We start from the raw sequence: 22,666 nt of genomic DNA on the forward strand, positions 1-22,666 counted from the left end.
GCAGCGGCGCCTTCCGATTGGCTGCCGGCCGGCCGTTACCTCGCGCTCGCCTTCGTGGTTGGCCGAGGCGGCTTCCATAGGTGTTTCGGCCGCGCGGCTTCCCGCTGGGAGGCAGCGATTGGCTGTCCAAAGCACGTGATCTGCCCGTCTGGGCGCTCCGCGCCTTGCGGGGGTGCGGCAGACGTTATCGCTTTGTGATTGGGCGAGAGGGGCCGCTTGCCCCCTCGGACTGCGTCACGATTGGCTGAACGCCGCCTCGTCCCGCCCCCTCCACAGCCCTCTGTAGTCGAACTTCCGCCCTTCCGCTCTGCCCTCCGGCTGCGGGACCGCCTGGGCCGCTGAGGCCCCGCTGCACCCTCGGCCCGGCCCGGCGGCACCCAGCGCAGCCCGCGCCCGGGTGAGTCGAACCGCACCGACCGCTCGCTATCGGCCTCGGGGAGGCTCAGGGGGGAAAACGGGAGTGAGATGTGTTAACGACACGTGCTTTGCTTTTCCTTAGGGAGACAGCGAGGCAGCACCAGAGGGCACCAGGAACCGCGCTGGGAGCCGGGCCGCTGACAGGCTGCGCGGAGGGCTCTGTGGTTCCGCGTCTGGGCGCTGAGGTTTGGGTTGTTTGCTTTATTACAAAAAGTTCAGGTAAAAGGGATCTATTCGTGCCAGCCTCTTTCAGTCTGAGTCCGGGTGGTGACTTCTGTATTTCTTCCAAAGGGAAATAGAGGTGGAGATCTCGAGTCTCTTCTCTCTTGACAGAGCCTGTGTGAGAACTTACACGCTGTGCTTTATCTCCCGTATTCCAATTTAATACTTGCAGTGTTCTCTGTTTCCTGGGGTGTGCGTTTGTGGCTTTTTGGGGGTTTTTGTGTGTTTTTAATTCCTTTTAAAAGTGCAGATAACAAAAGCTAAACTTTGTTTCTAGAGTTCTGAGTTGAAAACAGGTGGGAATAAAGCACCTGCTAGTTTCTCCAAGCCCACCTTTTCTGGCAATAAAAAGCTCAGCTTAACTTTGTTATTCCTTTCCTATGTTGATGTGTTTTCCGTGTACTTTTTGCTGTTGTCTTGTACAAAATCTTTGTAACCAGAACAAAACAGTTCCCTTTTGGTAAGAGTTGAAGGCATGCACCATTCAATATACTGAGTCAAATGAGTCTCTGTTAATATGTGTGTTCTAAAGAGATGTTTTTTTCTCATTTTGTTTGGACCCCTATTACAGATTTATTATTTTTTTTTTTGCATCTGAACTATTCAGAGTAATGATTTTAGTCACATTTTTCTAGTATTCAGTGTTACAGATCTTGTTTTTACCAGGATGCTGAGAAAGGTGTCCCAAAGGGCAAAGGAATAGCCTGGAAGTTTAACTTCCTGATGGCAAAATATAAACAAAACATAATTGTTGATTATGGAATGTGGGATCTTTTTTAACCTATAAAAGCCATACTTGAGTATCCTCTATCTCTTTGGTCTTTTGTCTCTCAGAGAGAATTTTGGGATGAAGACGTGGCATTCCTTCCTATTCTGCAGTTTATATCAAAGAGAGATTATATTTAGCTAGGCTGTGATAAAAGAGCTTTTGCAAGTATGGACTTCTAGGGAGTCATTTGATTCAGCTTTAGAGAACATTTTGGTCATTTAAGTTGGAACTCTGTGATGTGATGTACTGGATAAGGTTCCAAGCAACTTGGTCTAGTGCAAGGTGTCCCTTCCCTTAGCATTGAGGCTGGAACTAGATGATCTTTTAAGGTCCCTTCCAACCCAAACCATTCCAAGAGTCTACTGTTGTTGTCAGCATGTTTCTAACATCTGCTGAGAAAAAAGTTGTCTGTCTAAAATGGGGGAGGTTTCCTAAAACTTGATGGTTTGGGCAGTAGAGTATAATAAAGCTAAAATAAATCTGCAGGGAAGCAATATGGAATAAAAATTAATTCCTATTCATTGAAATGTTTCGGTTTTTTGTAAAATCTGTATAGCCTCTGTTGACCAGGAGCTTCCCCTTTAGCTCAAAGAATGTAATATAGGAGCAAATACAGTTGTTGCTGTTGTGAGCCTTTTCCAAGATTTTTCTTTCCAAGAGTTTTCTTTCCAAGTCATTGGTGTTGAAGCATTTGCAGAACTACAAGTGTAGAATCATTTCTGGTTTTAACCCCATTTTGACTTCACTCTAAATTAAGGAAAATAATTAGAAAGTGATTTTCTGCAGTGCTGTGCCCTAATAAAAATCCCTAAATGCAGGTGAGAATTTGCATCATCTGTGTGCAATGGTATGCAAATGCCATAAACAGTTCCTTCATATTACATAACTTTATCCTTTTTTTGTTTTTTTCTTTTTTAAAAGTTAGTTAATAGAACTTCTATTTTCAAACAGAGGTCATCATTTCCTGAAGACTGCTATTCAAAATGTTAAAATCACTCAACTGAAAGCAGTTAATGTTAACATCTTGTTTCAATTTGCTCATTTCAGGTGATACTGTGAGCACATGAATAGTGTGCAGGGATTCTTAGCTGCCTCTGTGATTTCCATCCAGAATTCCTGCTTCATCTATCCTGCCTGTCAAAACTGCTTTTCTAGGCTGATACTGGATTCCAGGAGGTACGTCCTGTTTTGGGGATCATTTACTGATTTCAATTAACTTGGGGATCTCTGTTAGCTGAACACTAAGTAAAGTGGTAAAAATACAGCCCCTCCAGATCAAATCCTGATTTTATTTTTTTTCATCTCATTCTATATGTGCAGCACACCTGGTAGTCCTGTATGACTCTTCACTGAGTGCATGTCCAGAAATGTATGAGCTTTCTTTTTTAATTGCAGTGGTGGGTGAAATCTCTGACACACACAAGAACAGTAAATCAATGAATGTCAGCACTAAATGGAAGGAGCTGACTTTGTAGAACAAGGGTACCTGTTGTTTCAGATGCTGAACTACAAGATAACAGTGTTGTTTCCTGATTATTTTTTTAAACCTATGTATTTATACTCAAGCTGCAGGAAAAAAAATCCCAAACCAGAATGAAATGTGAAAAAAATGAGCTGAGGAAATTCAAAATTGCACTCCAACAGTCTCTCAAAGCCCACCGTCCCTTCAATTTGACAACAGGCTAGCATTTAATAAATCAGTGAAAGAAGCCAGAGTCATTCTGTCATTATACACACATCTTGCTCTGAGTTTTTGGTGACATTAATGCCTCAAGGAGTAAAGAATAAGAAAAAAAATCCTAAAGTTTTTTATTGAATATTTGATACATTATAGTAGTAATACTTATGGCTGCAGATAAATTCTTACCTCAGTAGTGATTAACAGAAGTTCATGTATTCAATCTTTTTTATCCTTTTCCTGTCTTTTGTCAGGTTCAACTGTCTAAAGTGTGGCTGCACAGGTGAAGCTAAAGATGCAAGCTACAGATATAGGTTGTCCCTAAAGATTGCTGACATTGCTGATTTGTTTGACATCACTGTTTTTGGAAGTTGCTTAGATCCATTCTTTGGGGTCACCGCAGAAAATCTGCAGAGGTAAGGAATAGATTGTCTGACCATATAGCTGCTGCTATTTATACAGTCTAAAAAGCTGCAGTGAGCCTAGATGGTGGGAAGATGAGTGAGAAGTAACTGCTAAAGTGCTCCCTTCCAGCATTTCCTTGGTACCCATCACCTTGAGAAAGTGCTGAAGTTTGTTTCTTCCTGAAATCTTGATGTTTTGAGATGTATTACTTCTAGGTAGTAGAAGAAATCCTCCACTTGTCTATTGAATGCAGCTACTACCTGTTAAGTGAGCCTCATTGGTTGGTTGGTTTGGCTTCTTCCTTGTGTCCTTTCTCTTTTTTATTTTTTTGAGATGATTGAATTTCCTTTGTTTAAGTAAGTTGGCTTTTCCACATAGAGCCTCTGGGTTTTCTTTTTTAACAGTTTGAATGCACCTTGTGACTATTTGGCAATATGACCAAATTTTCCTGAAGAAAGAAGGGATTTCTAAGGAAGTCTCTTAGTTCTCAAAGCTTGACCACCCACAGTATAGGGCTCAGATTTTCTGAAATGTGAAGCTGCTTAGATGGGATATTCAGAAGCAGATCCCTGCTTCTTTTCTAGTCTGTTATTTTCCAATGCCTTGTGTTATCACTGGCTCAAAGATGAATTGTTTGTAATGCCATATTAGCAGCATTAATGACATGCTCATGGCAGGCATTCTGCCCTACACTGCTGTACTGCTGTCAGCCGTGAAAAGCAGTTATTTCCATGTCTAACATGGATACTACCATGCTGTAAAGGCTGGTCAGGAAGGATGTGTAAGAAATAGCAGCATCTTGACAGCATTGTACAGTCACTGTGTTGGCAGAAAAATCACAACCACGTGGGGAACACCTGAAAGTCATGTGTGTATTAAACCTGTTCAGAGTGGTTGTTTTGTTGACTTTATCTCACTAACAAGTTAAGTGAACTAAAAAATTGAATTTATAGGTTCATGGTTTTCCTGTTCTTATTCTATCTTTAATTGAAGCTACCACAAAATCTTTTCCTTAATGTGAGTCCTCATTAGCACTATAATGCAGCTAAAATGCTGTGTAAGGCTTCTTCCTCTGTGGGGCCAATACTTCCATATGTTTTTATTCTAGGTATATTCAAGACTTTAACCAGCTGTCAGGAGAAACAATCACAGAGTCATCTACAAGAGCATTAGTTCAAGCAGTGGAATCCTGTTTCATTGGAAAAAGGTTTCTATTTGGAGTGAAGGTAACTTTTAATCTATATTATGGCCTTTTAGTGAGTTTCTGTAGCCAGTTAGAGGTCTCAACTGAATTATCAAAGCTGCATGTACAACATCTTTTTGAAGTTTGAGAAAATGTGAGGCTAGGACATGAGAAGGATTCTGCTTCTTTTTCCTGACTCCTGTGGTTTTTAAAATGAGTCACATCCAAAAATCATCTTGAATGGCAGTAGTCAGCTAAACAGCTTGTCAGGGTGCTTTTTGGAGAGCCTGAGCAATGCCAGCTCCTGTGCATATCAGTAACAGCTTGGAGTCTGTAAAAAAAACATGTATGGTTGGAGCAAGAAACAGACTCTCTTTCCAAGCACTGCACTACCTTTCCCATGCTGTGTATTCTCCTTTCCAGTCTGAAATGTAAGGAGAAGCACATCTCTTTGTTGCATTTTAATATTTCCGGATATAAGAGCATTTTCAAAATGTTGTTAAAGTACAGCTGGTCAACATCTGCATTGGTGGCTCTTTTATGTGTTTAACACATTCTGAAATATTAGTTCTTAGCAATATTTCTATAGAAACAGTCTTTAAAGTTCTCTTGTGTGGTGCTTATGTGCGTCATAGATATTACAAAATTTGTGAACTAAATCCTACCTGGCAAGTGTTTTGCCTCTCCCACAAGCGTGACGAGGTTTGTGTCTGAATTGAGACTTCTCCTGATGTACAGAATCTTAAGTAATGGAAGTTGGAGGACTTAATCCATTAAGTTTCCTTGCGTGGAACCCTTGACCAGGTCTGTGGGCCTGATGCCTTGAGAAATATAACTAACCCTAGATATTACCAGCCTTGTGGCTGTTCCTGCACACACATTCAAAGACTGTTTGTTTGAATTGTCTTGGCTGCAGACATTTCTGTATAGTCGCGTTCAGCTGTGTATACAGTTGTACCATCCCAGATAATATTCAGAGTCAGCATAACATACTTTTTAAAGACTTAACTAGGAGGTTGTTGTCCTTGGCTAGCAGCCGTCAGCCTCAAACCTTGCACAGACTCAGGGAGGAGGACAGTTGTTGGAGATAACTATATCTGCTTTTTGGCCTCTCTGGCTTTGCCAGACCTTGAGGGGTAGATGAGAAAGGGTTTATCCACTTCTTAAAATATGAGCTAATTTCCTCTCCATTTAATGTCATTTTTCACAGATAATTTCTGTGTAGAGAGAAGCAAGTTTTATAAAGAATTACAGTTAAAGCACCTTTGAAACACTGCTCTCTAAAAAAATCTGACCAGATAAAGGTAGCTTATTTCCCTTTCACGGATGTAGTGCACAGAAAGTACCATGCTGGCTTTGGCAGCTGAGCTGCCAAGTCAAGTATCTGGTACCAGAGTGCTTTGTTTCAAGTGCTGCCCAGTGCCTCCTGGATAAAAGCAAAGCACTGGCCTTAGGCTGCCAGCCATTCACACTGAACTGCACTAGAGGAAGCCCGGAAGCATCCAGTGCCCTAAAGGGAGGAAAAAATTTTCTGTGAAGTCCTTTCTCAGAGTTCTTGGTTGTTTTTCCAGCCACAAAACTCTGTAATTGCAAAGAACCTCTCACTGTGATGCTCTTTACAGCCCTTGCCAGGGTTTATTTCCCAGGGAGTGCCTTGTGTGACAGACTGTTTTGTATTCTCTTCCCTGCAGATCCTGACAAAAAGCGAGACTGAAATTTACGCCTGACTTAGAAGACGTGTTATTTTTTTCTTCTCTAAGTTGGTTGTTTTTTTGTTTTCTTCCTTCCCCCAGGGTTGTGCAAGGGAAGATGGAGGGTATTCTGCTGCCAGCAGCATCTTGCAGAAGTGTTCCAGAATCAATAGAAGTACGAAAAACCTCGTAGCGTGCCAGATCTTCCCGCCAAATGCTGCTGTTACTGGCTTTACTGTTATCAGCTACTTAGATCGTCTCCTGCAGTCGGCAAAATTCAGGAGCTGTAATAACAGCTCATATTTACCTGGTGTGTCATCAACTCCCATAGATGAACCTCTCAGTGAGCTCAGCAGCTTGTCTAGCCTGAGCAGGAGCTCCTGTTTTGTTCAGTCTAGTGGCAGGGAAAGTTTTTTAGGGTGCTGGCAGCAATCCTTGAGTCTGACTTCATCTGTTGCTTGGGTAACAGCGGAAGACTTTCCCACTCTGGAAGTGGGAAAGCTGGTTAGTGAACAGCATGAACAAGAGGAGAGGCCTGTCTCTGCAGAATTGGGCAGTGTAAGCCTCAACAATCAAACTCTTTGGGACTCACAGTTCCTGATCTCTTCTGTGAAGGAAGGGAATAAAGAGAAGGATAATGAATCAAGTTCACAGCTTAGTCAGACTGACGGTATCTCTGCAACTGATAAATTGGAGAGAGTTTCCTCTTCAAACACCGAGTGTTCACATGGAAACAGTTCCAAGCTGTTACAGCATCCCTTGGAATCTGAGGTAAAAAACTATTACCCAAAAACTAATAGTAGAAATTATTGTTACTCAGAAAAATCCCACAACTCCCTTGTTTGCAAGAAAGATGCCTCAGCTCCTAATCACATAAATGTAGCTAGAGTGTCTCAGATGGACTCTATGCTTTGGGAAGAGCTCCCATTCTCAGAAAGCCTAAATGAATTGTTAGCCAGAATAGAGGATGGCAGGAGTGTTGTAGCATCACCCAGCCTTGATGCAGGCAAACATGTCCATCTTGAAAGTACCAAGTTGGGTGTAAATCTTAACAAATCATATTCCAGGCAAGCTGTAGGTGATTTGCCTACAGCCAGTGTCTCAGGGAGGCTTTTGCCACCAGCAGGGAGCAGTAGTTGGGAGACTACAGTGTTTGCTTGTCTTCAGTCAAATGCAGACCCTCTGAGTGATGTCTCACAATATGAGTCTTCCTCTAGTGATTTATCTTCAACCCTCAAGGAAGGTGGAGCATCCTCGCCAGTTACACCAGAGCCTTCTGTTTCTCAGAGCAGATGCATGCAGTCCAAAGAAGCAAATAGTGACCCTGCAAATTCATCTTGGTCTTTTATTGGGCTTCACGGAGAAACCTCCTGTTTAAAAAAGAGTAAGACAGCCACCTGTGTGCATTCTGCATGTGAAAGCTGTTTAGCTGCTTGTGAAAATAAAGAAAACTATTCTACACCAAGCCAAAAAACGGATCTTACACTCGCAGGGCCCCAGGTCGCTGATCCACCAACTCCAAACAATGCAAGAAGGATATATAAAAGAGAATTAAAACCGTTGACAGAATTGTCAGATAATACCTTCAGAAGCATTAGTAGGAAAGAGCTGCAATGGAACAACATCTTTCCTGAAGGCAGCTACAATGCTTCTGCTGATCTCTTTGATGCAAGTGTAAGAGAGGTAGCAAAACCTGTAGAATTCTTAAATAAATCATGTAATTCTTTAATACAGGAAGATACGCTGACAGAGACGGTCACAGCTGAATCAGTGCTTTCTCCTGGAGGTGCTCCTTGCAGCAGTTCAAAACTGAGCTCATCCTTACACAGGTCCCCTCATGCTTTTAGCAAGCATAGCACACCTGTAACTTACTCCTTTTGCGATTCAGAGTGCAGTTCAGTTTGTGCTCAGGACTTTGTTCCTTATTCACAGTCAACTCCTATGACAAAACCACTGCAGAAGCGATGGCCTGTTGGGGAAAGAAGCTCTTTTATCACCATCTTCACCCCTAAAAATCCCACTAAAATCCATTCCAAATGCAAGCGATCCAGGTCTTCCTTTCAGAACACTCTGCTGCAGCAGCTTACCGGCAAGTTGGTGAAACGTGGGAGACCAAGGAACAGGAAAGACAAAGAAAGTGGTAGCTCTGCTTCCCAGCAGTTTCTTAACAGCCAACTGCCTGCCAGCTTGGAGGAGTGGATCACTCCATCTTCAAACAAAGGGCTGAAACCAACTGCATCTTCAAATTTAAAAACTGTTAGCTGGGCTGCTGACTTACAATCTGCCTGTGGGCACACTGGCAGGAACCCTATTTCTGAAAGCAGAAAGAACAGTGAAAATGATGACAATCTCATCCAAAATAAGAAAATAAGCCTTGGGGATAAACCCAGGATTCTAACATCTCCTTTATCTGCAAGTGTCACCAAGACCTTATTTTTAAATGATCCTGAAAAGGATCCTGAAGTCCTGAAAACTTGTTCCCCTTCAGAAGGCAGGACTCGCCTCTCAGGTGGGAATTATTCAGAGGTTGTGTTGGAAGGGCCAACTGTCTGGTCTCCTGAGCTGTTCCTCCAAGCACGGATCCCTTTCTCCAATAAGCCAAAATACTAAGAAAGATAAATTTATATGCCGTGTTCTTTTTAATTATTTTTAAAAATGTTTGGAAAGGATCCAGTGGAAGAAAAGAGCTGTTTAAAAGTTAAATTGTTTATACACCTGTTGGCATATGTCTTGCAAAGAGGAGTTAGGTTTATTTTCAGACCTTTGTACCACAGAGACGAGGGAAATTGGAATTTGTAATAACTATATTTTCTTAAAAATTAATGTGCAATAAACACTTTTATAAATGTGTGAATATTGAATAGATCTCACTTCATAAAGTACAAGTGGGTGAAGTGTTTTAATGTTTACTGTTGTCTTTTTATCACAAGAGCAGCACTGGAATCCATGTCCACTCCAGATTCTTGCCTGATGACTCTCTCGGGAGAAGGGCCAAGTTTTTGTTGAAGATTGATGGTGCCTTGTATCTGAGCCCATTTGGGATCCTGTGACAGCCTTGAGTTGGGTGAAGGGGGCCATCCTGAGAGCTTGGTAGCAGCTCCCAGTTTTCCTGCATGCTTTTTCAAGTTACAGACTGCTAGTGGCAGATTCCTGACAGTGTCTTTCCTCTCCTTGCCTTAAGGTCTTCAGTATCCACAACCCAAAACAGCTGCTTTTAGGATCGTTGAACAGAGAAATCTTGGATCTGCTGCTTGTAAGCGTGTAAGTCAGGTCCTGCAGAAGGATGTGGGAATCTGGTGGCACAGGATCTAAGCAGCCTGAAAATGCTGACATTTTGTAGTGAGTGAGTGCTTTAAGGTCCTAGTGTGACCTGGGTGGGTGGAGGGGATGCACCACACTTCTAGAACCAGAAACAGACCTAAAAGTACTTGCTGTGACGTTTTCTTCTGAGGTATAAAATGAGTATGAACCATTTACACTGTGACTGGTGACACAGAGGGGTTACTTGGTTCCTTCTCAGCTGCAAGGTGGATGTTTTTATCTTCCTAGGTTTGAGGCCTCATACAATTTCTACAGCACCTGCTTAAGCTTCCCTCTTTGTTCAGAAGAGTTTTTCAGGAATAAGGGCATGTACTTTAACTACCTCGTTCCTTAGGCGTGATTTTTAGTGTGGATCACCATCACAGAACCTACAGGTAAACTTTCTCAGTTTCTCAGTCTCTAGCCTAAGTTCTGCACTTCCTAATCAAATATTTTTCCCTTTGAGGGATGGCAGGGAGAACGGAATCAAACAAGCTTCTCCTGTGGATGAGCAGGGTATAAATAAGGTACAGCCTCTCTGCCAAGGGTGCAGATGTGCTGAGGCTGCAGGCATTCCTGTAGGCCGACCCAAGAAAAACCTACCATGGTTATGCAGCAGGTCTGCACAGGTAAATTCCTTCTATAAAGAAGCTTTTCCAAGTCAGCATTGGTTTGTTTGGTTATTATTTTTTTCCCCTCCTTATTTACTGTTGAAATCTAGGCACGGGTTCAAAGACTTGCCTGAAAGGACATGGAGCACAGCTCTGGAGATCACTGAGAGACCTAATCTCGTCTTGCTCTCTCCCCAGCAAGTTACTCAAGCACACCACAAAAGTTCTGGTTGTTCCTGCAACAGCAGATGGCAGTGGAAAGAGGCACAAGGTTTCTTCTGACAGGTCCAAGCCTACAGCCCTGCAGTCCCTGAACCCTAGACATAAACAGAAGAAAAAGGAACATCTTGTTATAGCAAAGAGAGAGACAGAGAAAGAGCAAAATTAGACATCAGAATTTTTAACAATGTATAATTGATAAACTGATGATGATTTTAAGCTGAGAGAGGGGAAATTTAGGTTGGATATGCAGGAAGAATTCTTCACCACAAGGGTGGTGAGGCACTGGCACAGGTTGCCCAGAGAAGCTGTGGATGCCTCATCCCCAGAAGTGAGGCCAGGTTTGATGCGGCTCTGAGCAACCTAGTCTGATGTAAGGTGGCCCTGCCCATGGCAGGAGGATTGGAACAAGATCTTGGAAGTCCCTTCCAACCCAAAACCATTCTGTGGTTCTGTGACCACGGTAACCTGTGCATGGAGTCACTTTCAAGTGTGGTGCCAGTGACAGCACTGTTGCAGAACATGGCAGGGCTCTGATATAAAGGACACAGAGCTCCCTATGCAAGGCCTCCTGGCGCAGCCAGAGGGACAGGAGGTAAGAGCAGAAGTTGTAAGGGCTTTGCAAGCTGCTGCTGAGTTGTCCAGCTGAGCTTTAGCCCAGCAAATCAGTGCACCAAAACCACACCAGGGCTACTTCTGTCAAGGTAGGGCAGGGCTCCAGGATGAGGCCAAGTGAAAAGGTCTGGACTTGTGCCTGCATTTACCAAGTGCTGTGCCTATTGAAAAGATTTTATGTATTGAAAATAAAAATCCTACTTGATGAACTCTTGGGGCAAGTGGAAAAGGAATAAGAAATGTTACCTGCCTGGAAATTATAAATCTGCATATATAGCTTATGTAGAAGAAATGAAGTGAAAGACAGCATTACTCATACTCAAATCACTGAGCATAGGGAAGGAAATACAGAAAAGGTTTTAAGAGCTCATAACACTTGAAACCAGTTTTTTCTACTCCAGCACACAATAGGGTACTGCAGTTATGATTGGCTCTTTAAGCACTCCCTTGTGTTGAACTGGACAGATACCCACTCTGTCACCAGGAATTAGAACTGATCCGAGTGAGACACCAGAGACTTGATGAAGCTAGCTATGAAACAGTGCCAGAGCTTCTACATCATGTACCTGACAGCATCTTGACATGAACTGTTTGGTCCAGCATGAGTGATTTTTTTCAGCAGACAATTCATTCACATACTACGGTAAGTGATAGCTTTGGTGCAGGCTGATGTGATTATAATTATAAGCTTGTACAAGAAGTCTAAAGCTCAGCATGCTTAATTCTGAGGGTAATAAAACTCCTGAAAATGCATAGTGGGTTTGTGATTGATTCCCTATGCATAGAAATCCATAAATCAAGACTAGATTTTAAATTAGGCAGGACTGTCTGTGCCATACCTTTGAAATTAAAGCAGGGCACTCAGATCTCCTGTGCTTTGTGCGAGAGGACTGCACACAGAGTGAAAAGCAGAAAGTATTGTTGTGTGACAGGCCCCTGTCAGCAAGGTGACATCTTCTGGGCAGAGCTCCCCACATGCTCAATAGGGAGCTTTGACCATGAGGATGGAAGAGGGGCAGAAAAAGCTCTCTTGCTTTCACTCCTGTAGTTAGTCAGCTTTGCATTTCTTCCCCTGGGCAGCTTGTTCCCTTTTTGCAGGGAGCCTTTGTGAGCTCACATTCCATTCACCCTCAGCAAAGCCTGGCACAGGCTGTACCCTTGCTGCTACACCTGCTGAACAAGAAGGTTGCACATCCCACTGGTTACATACTCCTTGGAAGGAAGAGCTGCCACTCTTCACCTGCCACTTACCTTTCCACGGGAAGAGCTTGGTCTGTTTTCTCCAGCCTTCACCCCTCAAAAGCAGCACACTGCAGCCTTCCTCTCTTTCAGTAAATATTCACTTCCTAAGAGGTCTGAATATCTGAAGGATGTTTCCTTCACCTCTCTGCCTCGTTGCTACCTAGAAGCATACTGGGACTTTTCCCTATCCAAATACCTCTCTGTTATCTCACTGACTCAAATTGCCAACTTCCTGGGGAAGGAAGAGCAGATGGTCCAGCCCTCATGTCAGACATTTACCAAGGAAGGAGCTTCAAGGTCAGTGGAAGAGGCAATAAAAGACACATAGTGTCTTCAAGCCTCACAGCTCCTTTCTCAGTGTGTTAGCAGGAGTCATCTTTGATGTGGAGCAGAGCACAGGGGAGGAAACCTGATCCCCATAAAGAGTCAGAGCACAAACTTTAAGTATTCACCAAAAGACAAAAATCTTAAAATGGGAGTTCTTGTCCAAAAGGATTCAAGGCCTTGAGGAAGGCTGGTTATTGGGGAACTCCAGTGGAGTTCAATGAGAATGAAAACAGCAATTTGAAGGCTCAACAGAAGGGATGGCATTAAAAAAAATAATAAAAAAAAAAGTGACTGGGTCAAAGAATAAAAGATGAACAAAGCATCCAACCATCATTCAGTATTTATACTACACAAATCCAGCATCTTGCTAGGACAAGAGTTTAACCTGCAACAGGTTTGCAAGGTCAGTGAGTGGATGGTGCCTCTGTCAAAGGCCACCCTCTAGTGCCTGATGCTGGCATTTCTTACATCTATAATTTCTCCTACTTGGAATTTTTTTTTCTCTTCTAGTTCAAAGGGACCTGGCTCCCATGGGCAGCAGCTCTACATGTGCTCTTCTTGTGAGGTCTCAGTGGTGCAAGAGCCTCAGTATGCTCAGCCCAAGCAGAAAATCTTTAGTAGCCATTTGTTTGCTGGTCTAATGTCAAATCACATCAATTGAATGTGTTGTATTTAAGGCAACTTTGCTTTGCAAACCAAAAACCAAACAACTGAAAGACCTTAAAGACCAAGTGGAAAGGATTAAACATTTATTTACATACAGATACACATGTAAGCAATTTCTAAGTATAAAAAGAACATTACAAATAAACGTGAAGCATCATACATTCATCATCCTGGTCATCCAAAACACATTCCTTTCTCAAGCCCACCGTACCACACTTGACCACAAGAACTTAAAGACACAAGCCAAATGCTTCTGACAGTGAATGGTTCACAGTTTGGTGATTTGCTAACACCTATACCCTCCCCAAAGACAGCATTACCCCACCAACGAAATCAATTGTCTGACCAGATGTAGTGCATTTTTTCCACTGAAATGGTTGTGCTTGATCAACAAAACCCACATCCTCTCCTCATCCTTCTGGCCAAATGTTTAGGAATCAGGGTTCTTGCTAAAATTCTGTACATTGTGCTACATTCACAATTGTTGGGGAAAAGACAGCAGACCTTTGTGGGAAAGACTCCAACACAGAAAATTCCTTTAATGCTTTGACTTCCCTGGCATGGAAATCACAAACAAAATGCTGCTGTTAGTGCTTAAGCAGATTTTTAAACTACAATTCAAACTACAGTTGATGGCATAAAATATACTTTGTTCATGATGTAAAAGAAATTACGTGCTTCAGTGTTGATTTTATAGTAATCAAAGCTGAGGGTAATTCAGGTTTTCTCCTGAGGAAATGAAGATGCCTTTGTAGCATCTCTAAAAATTATCATCGCTTTCAGGAAAGAGGAAATGTTTTAGATTCAAAAGTCTAAAGGTAATGCAGAGCATGACAAACTTGTCAGTTAGATAACATTACAAAGGGAAACAAGCCAGTAAACATAAAATTAAAATGCCTACTCAAAATATTAATGTATTCAAATGAGAGCTGGGTGAGTCTTTCTGTACAGATCAAAAGCAGTTGGAAAAAAATCTCATGATCTGCAAATTCACAGAACAGCCAAATATGTGCAGCAGAACAGAGTGAAGTGGAAATAAAAGAGCAGAAAGAGCCTTGTCCCATATTGACAGCTGAGTGACTGCAGCTGCTCCAATCTCAGGATTTTGGTGGGTTTTTTCCCTTTTGTAAACAGCTGTGGAGAATAAAATGGATGTGACATATCTGCAGTGCATCTTATTATGCTAAAAACTATGGCATATTTTAAACTACTTCCCTAATATCCAGAGATATACTTGTCACTCCCAATCAGCATAGTAACAAGTGCTGGGCTTGCTCCATACTCTCATTAGAGGGCTTTTTCTCCTCTAAAATGTTGGCTTCAGAAGTTAGTTTTTCCCCCTTCAGTGCTGGCTCTGTGTGGGGGTGAGTGGTAACCCTTTCTTCCCAACAGTCTGCAAGAGCTGAGGCAATGGCAGTAAAGCATAGCAGCTCTCCCCACCATAGACCAAGTATTTTACTCCCCCTCTATTAAAATGTAAAACTGGCATTCCCTGTCCTCTGCTTGCCCTTCTGTGAAGACTCAGCTGCTGGGACACTGCGGGACACTGCATTTACTAAAGCTCCATACCAATGATGCAAGCGCAGCCCTCGGTGACATTTACAGCAACCCCCAGCCACAGCTCCTCCTCCACACCGCCCCAAGTCTCACTAGATGGACAGCAGCACCCACCTACTCACTAGAGAGCAGCTCATTTGCACCAAACTCCCATCAATTCTTAATGTCTGAATCTCTTTTATTGGTCCTGTAAGAAGGGAAGTATTCCTTACAGGGTGTCCTGGCTGGAAGGGGTTTATTGAATTATTAACTTTATGTCAATAGTAAGAAGCTCAAGGTGGCACAGAAAAGGAGCCTCTGATGCTCTTCTTTCTAACTAAAGCAGGAATCAGATCCAGTGGTTCATGCAATCAGATCATCCCTCCACAGTGCTTGAGGCATGAGCAGTAATTAGAGAAGAGCAGATTCATTGATGAGAGGTACTACAGGGATCAAGCTTTGAAAAGTGCCGAGGTTTGCATTCATGTGACACCAAACACTCCAGAGCCCTCAACTGCTGCCCATGAAAGCATAAGAACACTTTTAACATCCCCTCTGCCCCAGGGAACCATGCACAGCTAAAACCATGATTGACACAGGTTTTGGCCATATCATTTTTTGCCTGAGGACCAAGTGTTCAGAAAATCCTCACCAGGGACACCACCACTGTGTACTCATGAGTGTGCATGTCCTTGAGAACGTTACCCCAAGAAATGCAGAAGTGGAAAAAGCAAAGGTGCAAATGTAAATCTGGCATCTGTTTTTGAGCAATATTGTAGCACTAACCAGAGCTAAAATTATCTTCTGAACTTACTGGAAAAGGATAACTTGTTCAAAAAAATGTGGTGACATCCACCAAGTCCCATTTGCAAGTTATTAATGTGAAAACAGAGACAATCTCAGAGTATTGTAAACCCAGCTCCTGTTCATCCAGACAGATAAGCTGAGCTGTTGACCCTGGCTATGCTCCTAAAACCAGGCTAATTTTTCACTGACAACGCTTACAGCTTAAATTACATTCATTGCCATCTCATTTTCTGCTCTCTCTAGGTTACCTTCCCCCAGTTATCCCACTGACTGTATCTGAAGGAGCAAGCTTTAGGGATGACAGTTTTTTCTGGATATGTGGCTCCCAGTCGGAAAGAAGCACACACCTATGAGTCACATGGCATAGTTTTTACTTCTGGTTTAAGTTACAGCTCGTTCACATGAGGGGAAAGGTTGTGATGGCATCTCTGAGTGATGACAGCTGGTGATCTATCCCAGCTGAATATGGTTCAGTACAGCAAAGGCAACTTTGGGTCAGGTGAGTGAGGTGGTGATTAGAGGGGCAAGTCAGAGCAAGACAGGGTGCTGCTTTGGGAGTCCTGCATCATGGTCAGCATGACTACCCTGCTGCCTGCTTTCCCAGCCAACACAAATCCCAAACTGAGGCAGGTGTGAGATCAGTAACATTTATGGTACATTTAGCTACAGCTCAACTGGATGATTGCATTTTAAAGACATCACCAGTTCCAGTTGAGGCTGCTGTGCTAAGGATGCACTACTTGTTTATAAGAAATCAAGCTATTGTTTCCCCACCATTCATCACCATAAGACATGACTGTTCTTCAAAATGATGATCCTTGAACAGCAGCTACAACAATTATTACTCACAGCAACAAGAGGATAGAACAGATGCAAGGAAAAAGGGTGATGTCAAACCCCAAATTTGTTGAGACAACAAAGTTTATAAAAAGAGGAAGAAAAGATTTTGATTTAACAGGGTTTTCACTACTAGAATTGATTAGAGTATTTCCTTTGGCTCCAGAGCATTTGCTGGTGAGCCCTTATGTACAGAGACACTTAGAAAAGGAGAGTTTCCTTACTTGCTCACTGGAAATTCACAAAGTATCCTCTAGAAACATCTTTTTCTAACTGAATTAACTCAAAAAAGGACTTTGTTGGTAGGGGTGGTAGGAGCCAATCACATAAAGATATTGGTTGCTTGGACACTAAAAGAATGCAGAATTTCAGACTAAATTTCAAAGGAGACCTTTATGAAAGCCCAAAGTGATCAAAACTGAATCCATAGTTGCAATTTCAAAAGAGGATGGGACAGAGAAAATCCTGAGCACGTGGAACCATCTCTTTACTTGCATTTTCTACTCCAGAGGGTCATCTTTCCAGTGCAGAAATGGCTGTAGCATTCATTCTGCCCCACAGCCAGGAGAGGGTTTCTGTGATAGTGGCTCCAACCGTATCTGACCCTGATGGCACCACAGGTCCCAAAGGACAGCATATCCTGTGTGTTTGCTCAGCCTGCTTCAATAGCTGGAGAATTTCACCTATTTTCCAACTGACTTCAGTCTCTGAGTGCAGGAATCATGCCAGCTCAACATTTCAGCCTGACTTACAGACAGTCCTTCACACTGAAGAGAAGACAAGTAGTAAGGCAGCTGAACAAACAGCAGTCCTTAGGGATAACAAACAAGGCAAAATCCAGTGGATTTGACTCTAATTGCATCCCTTGTTAGCAAAAGCTCTGGGAAGCCTGCTGTCCCATGTGCATGCACCCACCGTGCTTCTGCATCACTAACCTCGACTTTCCCTCTTTTCAAATCACTGTCTCCTGTGTCAGCCCCAGTCTGCTGCTGTTATTACTGATGCTGAAGGAATTCAATAGCCATTAACTGCTAAACCTAGACTAACAGGAGCCAAGTGTTACCAATACAGCCATCTCCAAAAAAACACAAACAGCACCAGCAGGCTGACAGATCTTAAGGGCTGTTTCATGTGTTCTACAGCAAAGAACAAAGTATCTTGCCTGACAATTTGTCACGTGTGCTTTTCATTAAATAATGATCACAGAGCCATTTATCATTCAGCACAAACACGTATCTGCATGCTCAAAGAAGCTTACCTGGAGGTCAAATCAAGGCTTCAGGGTTTGAGGCAGGAAGAGGCACTCAGTACATTCCCTTTCTTTACAGAGCACATAATTTCACTTTTTCCATCTTATTTCTTTGACCCGAAGGGTTGGTTTGGTTTTTTTATTTGGGTTTTTCATCCCCTAGCACTTTCACGGGGGAACACAAATATGGACTGAAGGGAGTCATGGCTTGTCCCAGCAAACTGTGTCAACACCCAGTGTGAAACTTCACAGCAAGTACTTCACACCCAGTGATCTGAAGCACTGAATGTTTGGTTTCAAGATCAGGCTGACTGAATCAGTGGCTCCCACTGGAAATCAGAGCTTAGACCATCTGGTTTTCAGAGATGCTTCTCTCAATCTCTGCAAACAGGCTAACTGGATTAAGCAAATATTTGTTGATCTTCCAGTATTGGCTTCTGCTTGGACATAACCATAGTGCTAAATATGTCACAAAAGGGTCTCATTACAGGACTACTAAAAAAATAACATTCAGCCAGAAATAAGGTTACTCCATGGCTGTGAATATATCACCCTCAAAGCACAGCAACCACACTAAAAGCTTGGCTCTTGTGATAGTAGAGAACATTCCAAGCCAAATTTGGCCCCATTATATCAATTCTGCATGGGTTTTGGATATTTCACCCAGCAAGCGTCACAAGGCTTTTACTGACAGTTCTCACAAAAAATCTACCAAGGTGTTTAGTTGGAGAGCTGATTATCACATAATTGGGATTTTTTATTTTTCAAGACTCTGCAGTTGATAAAGTTCCTCTTCCAGTTGTGCAGCCTTTAGCAGTGGATCAGACTGTAGAGGAGAAGCCCTCAGTGCTACAAGGAAAGTTTGGCTGTATGCACTACAGAGATATTCAGAGGTGTGCAAAAATAACTCCAGTAAAGGAGTTATTCCAATAAAACACCACTTCTTCAACAAGAGGTGTGTTTGCAAACAGCAGAAAGAGAGGTGAGTCTCAAACTACAGCTTTGGTTTATGACCTTGTAAAAAGTGTTGCACATACCACCATTGTTTCCTTTCAGCTTTTTAAGTCCACACAGAATAAACACTCAGTTCAAATTTGACTGGAGAAGTCAGGTCGTTCACTTGAACATCAGCCCAACCGCAGTACTCCACCCTGCCACAAAAGCACATCACTGTCTGGAGATGGAGTCCTTACACAAAGATTCACTAGCAATAAGAAGAACCAGTGCTTTGAGGTTGCCAGTAGGCAGCTAGTCTCCAAAATAGTCACCTAGAGATTAGGAAAGCACTGGGAAAAGATTTAGGCTTCTAGAAATCTCAAAGTAAATATCCAAGAAAATAAAGTTAGCTGTTTCTGCTATTTGACCATCTCAGTTTGTTCAGTCATGTTCCAATTCCAGAAGTGATGCAAGGAGCACTTTAAAATGCATTTATAGAGCAGCTTGGCAGGGATGAAGAGTACCTGCCCAGCTTTGATCTTTTTGGAAACCAGGCTCAGTAACCCACGGGTGTTTTACTGGGCAGTCTCCTTCTTCCTTGATTAAGCTGACCAAAGAGCTCTGCCCTATTTGTTACCAATTATATGCTGTCAGGTCCAGCTTCAGAGAGTAAGAGCTACTACAGATTAAATACACATGGTGCTGATTTTTAACTTGAGTGTTACCTGCCACAGAACACCCTGAGCCCAGCTCTAAAGAACCACCTAAGAGCTGTGCAGAATCAGCTGTCTTGGAGTTGGGTGCTCTTCACAAGCTCAAATGAAGCTGTATTTGGCAATTTGGGGCATGCTCAAGAAGAAAGACACAGCAGAAGCCACCAAGTCCCACACATTTCCAAATCCTTCGGATTACAACATGAGCAGAAACTGAAATGGACCAGAGCAGAGCAGCAGATGACGTGTTCCCCAACAACTCTTACAGAAGCTCTTTGCTAAATGTTACCTAAATGACAAAGCAGCTTCATACCACAACTTCTACATCTTCCTTTTACCACTAGTCATAAAAATTACTAAAAATAGCAAGAAAATATTAAAAATGGCCATATGACAAACCAATCCCCCCTCTCTCTGACACAGAGTCTACTCCCCGTTACATATCAAAGGCTCAACATTATACAGCCCAAAGAAAATCTTTTCAGGAAGCAAAAAAAAATTTCAAAATGCCTCTTTTTTTTTTTAATTGCTATTTTTTTTTCAAAGAAGTACTTACTGGCAGCTTTTTATGTCAATACAAAAGCTCTGTTATAATCTTCAGTACAAGCCCAATAATATTAAATTGATTAACTCTAAACTGCAGCATATCACAGCCATGGAATCGCCAGGAGATATTTATCCAGATTAGCTAAACTGAACTCAAACTCCTCAATATAATCATTTATGTGCGCATTCACTATCTTCTTTCGCTCCCATGCCAACGTGTAAATTTGCAATGCATTGTATGGCACTAGAGGTGGAGTAACATCACAAACTCTGGGGTGCTTCCACTTTGGTGGTTCTGTAAACAGCTACACATACCAGAGTTTGGGATTAAGGGTACAAAGCATCAGGTAAATAAAATTACTCTACAGCCCTGAACCTAAAAGCTACCCTAGCAGAGGGACCGGATGCCAAGAAGAGAGCATCAAGAGCATCTCTGAAAGCAGTTCCACAAGGTGAGAGCTGGATGGGGCAGACATGAAAGGACGCCACTTGCAACCCATTGCTATTCCCACTTACCATCAAACAAACCCCCTACAACAGATTTGTACTCCTGCCTTCCAACAAGAGCTTTGTTTTTCAGCTGAACACATTGCAGCCTGCCAGCCCAGACTGCGCTTCCTGTGAACCCTTATACGCCATCCATGCATGCACAAGCCTTTGGTCATGTCTGGTGCACTTTTGCCAAGTCCACCAATAATCTTTCCCAAGGCTAACATTTTACATCAGGACATGACTAATTAGAGGAATGGTTAATTTATTTATTTATTTTTATTTCTGGAAAGTCTTTTCATCCTTTGCTGGATATCAAAGAAGCACACAGTCCTTTCCCACTATGTTCAGGCCTAGAAAAAGAGGTAATGAGACTTTTTTATTTCTATGAACAGTGCTTATTAGTGTTTTTTCCTAGCCAGTCTAAGTTACACATTCAGAAAGAAGACAGTAATGTGGTAAGACTACATTTGGCCTATGGAATATTTGTTGAACTGCTAGCACCAAAGGGAGCAACTGGGTCATATCCATGTCTTCTTCAATCTTGAAAATGTTGCTATATGTAACTTTTTCATTTATTCCACATTCATGAAAGTGCCTGTAGATGAGAGACATAACACTATTTCAAACACCAGAGTCCTCCATGAAGACGCAGGGTCAGACGTTATGTACATGTCCTCTGAGCTCACTCACTGACAGCCTAGATTGCCAGAGTAGTCCAAAGTCAGCATTCATTGTTGCACTTCTTACTTTGTTTTACTTTAAAAAGGATCAGACACATTGTTCTGTAAGAGAGATTTCGATCTCTTCAGTATCTTCAAGAAAGGCTGGTCTACTCTCCCACAGAAGGAAACAAAACAGCTCATGTTCTGCATTACATGAAGCACTTGTGCAACTCTTCCTTTCCTGACTTGCTCCACAGACTGCAAGAAAAAATGAAATTTAAACCCTGTTGTATTCTGCTACATTGCCATGCAGCTGGAGCCATCAGCCTGCCATGTTTCCAGGACTGTAACCTGACTCTGAGTAAGCCAGATGGGTCAGATTGGCAGGAATTCCTTCAAGTAGATAAATCCCAGCATACAAAAGAAAAATCCACTTGGCCCATGGCAGAAGGGGCAATCACATGTCAGCTCTTTAATTAAAATTACAGCAAGTCAAGTAGCTGATACTTTTCCCCTCTCCTGGTAAGGGGGATGAGACATTGTTCACAAGGGTATTCTGTCGTGCCTCACTGATCAACCGGCAGGCCAAGTCCAGGAAGAGTTTCTCCACATTATCCGATTCTTTTGCTGATGTTTCCAGATAGTACATGTCCTGTGCTTCAGAAAACTCTGCAGCTCTTTGCTGGGAGACTTCCCTCTTATCAGCTAAATCAATCTTATTACCTGCATTGATAAAATATTTTAGAAAATGTGTTAATTTGATTTCAAAACCAAGAGAAACTGAGGTCTGTAAAGGATAAATAAGGGTTTGGTTTGATATATGTACGGACAGTAGTTTGGATATGTAACTCCTAACGTTTGCTCTCCCCTTCAAATAATGGATTCCCTGAAACATCAGAGTCCATTTAATATCAGCTCTTGTAATGAAATATGCCCTGTGAACATCCAAGCCAGTTTGCTTTAATTTAGCACCAGGACATCTGTTTGCTGCTATCAACCAACATTAAAGGATTTCCATGTTAACATCTATTGAAAATTCTCCTTTGCTTGCTCTGAGGAGCACTTAAAATGTCAATTATAGAATATGAGACACTAAATGTGATATTCATCATGTTGTTACAAGCTTTTTTAAAAGCCTGGCATGGAAAGAAGGTTCCCTATTTCAATATTCCAGTATAGGATTTGGCTGTGGAGGCTGGAAGAGGGATGGGCTTGGGGGGCACTTGCAGAGTGAGGTAGGGTGAGAAACCAACCTTTTGGTTCAGAGATCTGTCTAGCAGAGAGTTGATTAAAGCCTCAAGCAAGCATCTGATATGATTATACACTATTGCTGGCCCTTTAACTTCAAACATGAGGTTTCTGCCATAAATTAATCTTACAACGAAGGTAACAGGCCAGGACCGGCAATACAAGGTCACTCTGTCCACAGACTCAGCAGGTTCAGGAGGAAACTTCTCCTGGCCCCACTCCTACCAGCAATTTTGTGAGAGCTCGTGGGAAGAAAAGGCAGTGTTTCCACCAGCAAGCCTTCTCTCATTGCCTT

At 42.4% G+C, this 22,666-nt stretch overlaps 2 protein-coding genes across 8 annotated transcripts in view; one reads left to right on the forward strand and one right to left on the reverse strand.

The window, feature by feature from the left end:
• The first annotated feature begins 300 nt into the window (after nt 1–300).
• DDIAS (DNA damage induced apoptosis suppressor) lies at nt 301–9,250 on the forward strand. 2 transcript variants are annotated; one of them, XM_014252897.2, is made up of 6 exons: nt 301–397; nt 500–636; nt 2,456–2,584; nt 3,341–3,502; nt 4,600–4,717; nt 6,468–9,250. In XM_014252897.2, exons 3-6 carry the CDS (start codon nt 2,472–2,474, stop codon nt 8,973–8,975), a joined length of 2,901 nt encoding a protein of 966 aa, XP_014108372.2. In that variant the 5' UTR covers nt 301–397; nt 500–636; nt 2,456–2,471; the 3' UTR covers nt 8,976–9,250. The 2 variants fall into 2 exon arrangements, with proteins under 2 accessions (XP_014108372.2, XP_005516227.2); XM_005516170.3 differs by having other exon boundaries at nt 500–602.
• Nucleotides 9,251–13,411: 4,161 nt separating this feature from the next.
• RAB30 (RAB30, member RAS oncogene family) overlaps nt 13,412–22,666 on the reverse strand; it is a 56,452-nt gene continuing 47,197 nt past the window's right edge. For all 6 annotated transcript variants that reach the window (XM_005516169.3, XM_088068022.1, XM_088068029.1 and 3 more), the window contains one exon: nt 13,412–21,846. In XM_005516169.3, the coding sequence (XP_005516226.1) occupies nt 21,596–21,846 (251 nt within the window). In that variant the 3' untranslated portion in view covers nt 13,412–21,595. The remainder of the gene's footprint in view (nt 21,847–22,666) is intronic.

Source organism: Pseudopodoces humilis, chromosome 2, assembly GCF_049639895.1.
Source record: "Pseudopodoces humilis isolate 2021_Gansu_Grassland_sample_001 chromosome 2, ASM4963989v1, whole genome shotgun sequence".
Taxonomy (NCBI): Eukaryota; Metazoa; Chordata; class Aves; order Passeriformes; family Paridae; genus Pseudopodoces; species Pseudopodoces humilis.

Coding starts and splice junctions, on each gene's coding strand:
- DDIAS (XM_014252897.2), top strand. CDS start 2,472: ATGAATAGTGTGCAGGGATTCTTAGCTGCCTCTGTGATTTCCATCCAG. Junction 2,585..3,340: donor CTGATACTGGATTCCAGGAG/GTACGTCCTGTT, acceptor GTCTTTTGTCAG/GTTCAACTGTCTAAAGTGTG. Junction 4,718..6,467: donor GGTTTCTATTTGGAGTGAAG/GTAACTTTTAAT, acceptor TCCTTCCCCCAG/GGTTGTGCAAGGGAAGATGG.